Raw genomic sequence first — 6,000 nt, forward strand, 5'->3', positions numbered from 1 at the left:
GACCATCATGATCCTGTAAACAGAACCTGGATTCATCCGAATAAATGACGTTCTGCCATTCGTGCACACTGGCGCTCCTGTCTGTGATGCAGTGTCAAGGGTAACCGCAGCCATGGTCTCCGAGCTGATAGTCCATGCTGCTGCAAACGTCGTCGAACTGTTCGTGCAGATGGTCGTTGCCTTGCAAACGTCCCTATCTGTTGACTCAGGGATCGATACGTGGCTGCACGATAGGTTATAGCCATGCGGACAAGACGACTGTCATCTCGACTGCTAGTGATACGAGGCCGTTGGGATCCAGCATGGCGTTCCGTACTACCCTCCTGAACCCACCGATTCCATATTCTGCTAACAGTCATTGGATCTCGACCAACGCGAGTAGTAATGTCGCGATACGATAAACCACAATCGCTATAGGCTACAATCCGACCTTTATCAAAGCCGGAAACGCGATGGTACGAAATTTGTCCTCCTTATACGAGGCATCACAACAACGTTTCAGCAGGCAACGCCGGTCAACTGCTGTTTGTGTAGGAGAAATCGGTTGGAAACTTGTAGGTGTCCCCACCGGCACCCACCTTGTGTGAATGCTCTGAAAAGCTAATCATTTGCATATCACAGCATCTTCTTCCTGTCGGTAAATTTGCCCTCTGTAGTACGTCATCTTAGTGGTGTAGCAATTTTAATGGCGAGTAGTGTATATCACAGAAAATTTTTTTTCTCATTTCTTAGCTTACTGTTTGTTCGTCCGTCTGTTAAGACCTCATTTTCTTGGGCACGTAAAGATATACGAACCTGAAATTTTTGTCACGAACGAAAGTCTGTTGCCTCTTCTCGGTGCAATAAGAGTTAGCTCCTAAGTCAATGTGACCGAAGTTACGTCCATGTAGCCGTCCGGAGTGGCCGTGCGGTTCTAGGCGCTACACTCTGGAACCGAGCGACCGCTATGGTCACAGGTTCGAATCCTGCCTCGGGGATGGATGTGTGTGATGTCAGGTTTAATTAGTTCTAAGTTCTAGGCGACTGATGACCTCAGAAGTTAAGTCGCATAGTGCTCAGAGCCATTTGAACCATTTTTGAACGTCCATGTATGTTACATATTCTGACACTCGGAAAATCATTCATCTAAACATATAGGGTACTTCTCGTTGATATACAGTAATGAAATTTAGCAATATATATTGTTTCAAGTTACAATAAAGGAAAAGATGCGCGAATTTTTAATTTGTAATTATATCACAAGGAAAAAGATATTTCTTTTGTCATTTATAATCTGACGTGAAAGTTGAAAATAAAACAATCAGCAGTTCTGCATTCGCGCTGATTGGGGCGCATTGGTAAAAGTCAGACACCAGGAAAGGAATGAATTTAATGCTCATATGACGCGTTTCGTGACTCGTCCGTCATCAGATATCCAGAAGCGATTACTGCAGGTGAATATGGCGTTTCAAGATGTATGTGAAACAAACATTCACAGTCTGGTCTGCGACCCTGTCAGTCTCAATGGAGAACTACTCATAATTCTAGCATTATTCGCTTGTCTCGCGCATGGCTTTAAGTTTAATTTATAACATTTATATTGAAACATTCTCGAAAGTCTTCGACTCCCTGGGACCGATATCTTGTCAGTATCTACGTCGATTGCAGACAAAATTGGTGGAAATTCTAGATTCCGGGAATGGGTGAATTGACCATATACATATAATGGTGAACCAAAACATTGTGACCGCTTGCTTAATGGCTTGTTTGTCCCTCCTTGGAACGGAATATATCACTGACTCTACGCATAAGGAATCCGACATGCTTGTTGGTAGAGTTGTAGACGTATGTGGGATTAGATGTCTATGCACGGGTCTGCTGATTTGCGTACTCGGTGACGGTGCACGTTATCGACCCACATGGGTTCCATAAAATTTACATCACGCAAGTTTGGTCACCGAGACATCAGCGTGACTTTACTATAATGCTTCTCAAACAATAGTAGCACGTTTCTGGCTCAGAGACACAGACAATTATACTGCTGAATGATGGCATTGCCTTCGGAGAGTAGCTCAAGCGTGAAGGGATGAAAGTGATTCGCAGATGTCAGCATGTTTTCGATTAGCTCCACACGTCCCATCCAAGTGCAGGAGAATGTCTCCAGTAGTGTAATACTGCTCCCACCAGCCTGCGTCCGTCCGTGCACGTTTCGAGCCGCCGTTCACCTGTATGACGGCGTTTGTGGGGGCGACCATCGACTTAGTGCAGAAAAAATGTCTTTCACCCAAAGAGGTGATATGTTTCCAATAATCGACTGTCGAATCCTGATGGCCTCGTGCCCACTGCAATGGTAATTGACGATGTCGTTTCAACACGTGAAAACATAGGGGTGATCTGCTGCGCAGCTCGGTGTTCAGCAATGTACGATGAACAGTGTGCTCCGAAACACTTTTGCCTGCGCCAGCATTGTACACTTGCGGCATAGATGCCACACATCACCATCTATCCTAATTTACGAACTAGACAAGCCTCCGAACCCCACGGTCTTTGAAAAGTCGTGGACGTCTAACCATGTAGCGCTTGGTGGTAGTTTCACTGTCCTTCTACTTCTTTCCGTAGATGCTCCGTAGAAATAAACACCACCTCCTTCATACATTAGTTTTCGCTCTACACACTATCACAGGTAATGTTTGCGAAACCCAATCCACATCAAGCGTCGCTTAGACTGGCTACAGAAATTTATGACTCATGAAGAGTTGATCGACTATTGCGCATTATTCCTTCCAACTCCATAAGCACAGTTATTGTGCTAGCTGAACAGACGGTAGAACTTTGAAACTCACTAATCATTCCTTCTGCTGAATTCGAGCGACTTTTAAACCACCGCGACCTGCGCGGCGGATGCGGATGAAATGATGATGATGACAACACAACACCCACTCCCTGAGCGTAGAAAATGCCCGACCCAGCCGGGAATCGAACCATCGAACCCGGGCACCTTAGGACGGCAGTCCGGCACGCTGACCATTCAGCTATCGAGGCGGACGCTTCTGTAATGACAAGACAGCGTTCACCTCCCCTGACATCCTGTGGTTAACTCTGTGTTACAATGGGGTATCCATATACTTTTGATCAGGTAGTATAGGTAGATCATAATGTGGTACTGGTGTTGTATAATGGGCGATCAAAAAGTTTCTATTCGATGGCCAAATAGGGCAGAATCAATATGCCAGTCAGCCAAAGTCGCGTCAACATTGAGGCAATCATCCCATCGACGTACCAGGTTGAATATACCCTTTGGTAAAACACTGAGTGCTGTTGCGTGAGGAAGTCTGTAAGTGCCTGCTGAATATCCTCGTCCGACAGGAATCGTCAACCCTTCAAGGCCTTTTTTGAGGAGCAGAAGGCATGATAATCACTTGGGGAGAGATCAGGGCTACTGAGTGGGTGCTCGAGTATCTCCCATTTCATTTAGCCCATAATGGTTGAGACTGGCCTGCCAGATCGACCGGCGTCTCGCGTCGAATCGCGACCAAGACGGATCTTGGCGCACCATACCGCAGCGGTGATTTTCGACAAACATGCTGCCCCACACATATTGATAATTCCTAGATGGATGTCTAACGGTGTTTATCCTTCGGCAGCTAAGAATAACAGCGCGTTTGTCGTGTTAGGATGCATTTTGTAGTAGCGTAGCCATAGTTTTCCCGCATATAACACACGCTTGTGGGAAAGATATGAATGCCAGACTAGTCGCTTACCGACATGTTGGTGCATGTACAGGGTGCGGCTCTTAATTTTCCGCCATATCGTAATTCAGACGGAGGTCGCGGTTGGTGCTCTTGAAAGCCGCAGGAAACCAGTAAACATCGAGAACCTCAAAATGGGCGAGATGTTACGCTCAAGTGCGGAGCATAACGGAAGAGTCGCGATTATAGAAAGCTTCGCACTGGGCGTTCGCCCACTGAAGTAGTTCGATTCTTCAGGTACTCGAGATCAAATGTTTACGATATTGGGGCCATGCATAATGCTTCGGAGAAGCCTGGAGTTCACGTCCTAGATGTTGTGTCCATTGAGGGTGATATCATGCCGCCCATTCCTTTGAAAAGGGACATACTGCCACAAAAAAAGTTTATCAGCAAGTTCTGGCGAATGTCGCGAAACCGTGGATGGTAACTGTGGCCTCAGGGAGACAATAAGTCGTTCAACAGGACGGTGCACCGCCTCGTACGAGCCACTTAGTCCAAAACAAGCTCTCAGATAACGTTGACACCTTCTGGTGAAAGGAGCTCCGGCACCCTCGACTACTATGTTTGGAACGTAGTCGAAACCAAGAAGGCACCTGAAGTCCAATCTCTACACACAGCTATCGAAGCAGCATTCGCGAATACGGACAGCGCTGCTTTCAAGAGTGCGTGCGATCGGTTCAGGACAAGATTGGATGCGGTCACTGCGGTGCTTACATCGAAAACGCTGCTCTTGAAAGATACTAGTGCTAACAAGTAAAAGAATTTTCGTTATAATAAATTTGCTTTTAAAAGATCCGCCAGGGTAGTCGAGAGCGCTAATGCGCTGCCTCCAGGACTCGGGTAGGCGCGCCGGCCCCGGATCGAATCTGCCCGGCGGAATAACGACGAAAGCAGGTATGGCGGCCAGCCAGGATGCGGTTTTTAGGCGGTTTTCCACATCCCGCTAGGTGAATACCGGGCGGGTCCCCAAGTTCCGCCTCAGTTACACGACTCACAGACATTTGAAAACGTTCGCACTATTTCATGACTTACACTAGTCGCAGACGGCTGGGGTACACTACATCCGTCCCGGGCGGTTCGGGGTTGGCAGCAGGAACGGCATCCAGCCATCCTCTGCCAAATCCGTCATAACAAAGCCGACCCCGCGTTGGAGCGGGACAAAGGCCCGAGAAAGCAAGCAAGCAAATTTGCTTTTAAAATAGTTTCATTTTTCCGAATTTAAGCGCAGCACCCTGTATACAAGCATCGGTGCATTAGTATATGCTCTGCATATACGGTGCAACACCGACTCAAGTGGAAAGTTTTTGATCGCCACTTTTAGTTATGTACGCTGTAAAGACACTGACTTAGCTGTAGCACGTAATTAATCAAGCACAGACTATTCAGTAGTACAAACGGTGTACGGAGCGCGCTGATTGTGTGGTGCGGCAGTGTGGGTGCAAGTACAAAGTAAACTAGGCGGTGCTTTGCAGGACACACTGGGCAGGTGTTGCGGGCTGCGCGGACAGCGAGCACGGCGAGCCTACTCCATCCTGTCGCGGTCGGCGCCCCGACACGCGTCGGCAGCGCACGCCGCGGCCGCAGCCGGAGGGCGCGGGGGCGGCGCCGGGGGCGGCCTCGGGGGCGTCGGCGTCGGCGCCGGAGGCGGCGCTCGGTGCGGTGAGTCCGCGACGGCCACCGACTGCTCGGGCAACAGCGAGCAGCTGCGCAGCGACGCCGCCTCCGGCTCGGCCTCGGCGTCCGGCTCGGGCAGCTGCGGCGGCTACTCGGTGGTGGTGAGCGCGAGCGCGCGACACCACGGCGGCTACGAGGCGGTGGTGGTGCCCGCGCTCAGCCGGCAGTCGACGCGCGCCAGCAGCCGGCCCTTCCTCTCCAGCGGCTCCTCCGCCGCGCTGCCCACCTCCCCGCCGCCGATGCCCGTCGCCAGCGGCCGGCGCAGGAGCCACCGTAACGGTGAGCATCACCTCTTCTTCCCTACGCTGTTCAATAATTCAGTGCCCAAGCTGACAGGGTTGATACAGGAGACAAAAACAATTTCTGTCAAGCAACTATGCGTCGGAAACGCATATTACTGGAGAACTGAGTATATAGGACGTTGTAATGTGTAATTGACAATAACACGTGTGTTGAAACTTCCTGGCAGATTAAAAGTGTGTGCCGGAGTGAGACTCGAACTCGGGACCTTTGTCTTTCGCAGGCAATCGCTCTACCAACTGAGCTACCCGAGTACGATTCACGCCCCGTCCTGACAGCAGGGTCCCGAGTTCGAGTC

At 49.7% G+C, this 6,000-nt stretch overlaps 1 protein-coding gene across 1 annotated transcript in view; it reads left to right on the plus strand.

Annotated features, from left to right (window-relative positions):
- The window catches only part of LOC126455833 (pyrokinin-1 receptor-like), a 541,107-nt gene extending 535,372 nt beyond the window's left edge, over positions 1 to 5,735 (plus strand). Inside the window, exons 3-4 of the mRNA XM_050091595.1 lie at positions 5,201 to 5,614; positions 5,724 to 5,735. Coding sequence (XP_049947552.1) covers positions 5,201 to 5,614; positions 5,724 to 5,735 — 426 coding nt within the window. The remainder of the gene's footprint in view (positions 1 to 5,200; positions 5,615 to 5,723) is intronic.
- The last annotated feature ends 265 nt before the right edge of the window (positions 5,736 to 6,000 follow it).

This window comes from Schistocerca serialis, chromosome 2 (assembly GCF_023864345.2).
Source record: "Schistocerca serialis cubense isolate TAMUIC-IGC-003099 chromosome 2, iqSchSeri2.2, whole genome shotgun sequence".
NCBI lineage: Eukaryota > Metazoa > Arthropoda > Insecta > Orthoptera > Acrididae > Schistocerca > Schistocerca serialis.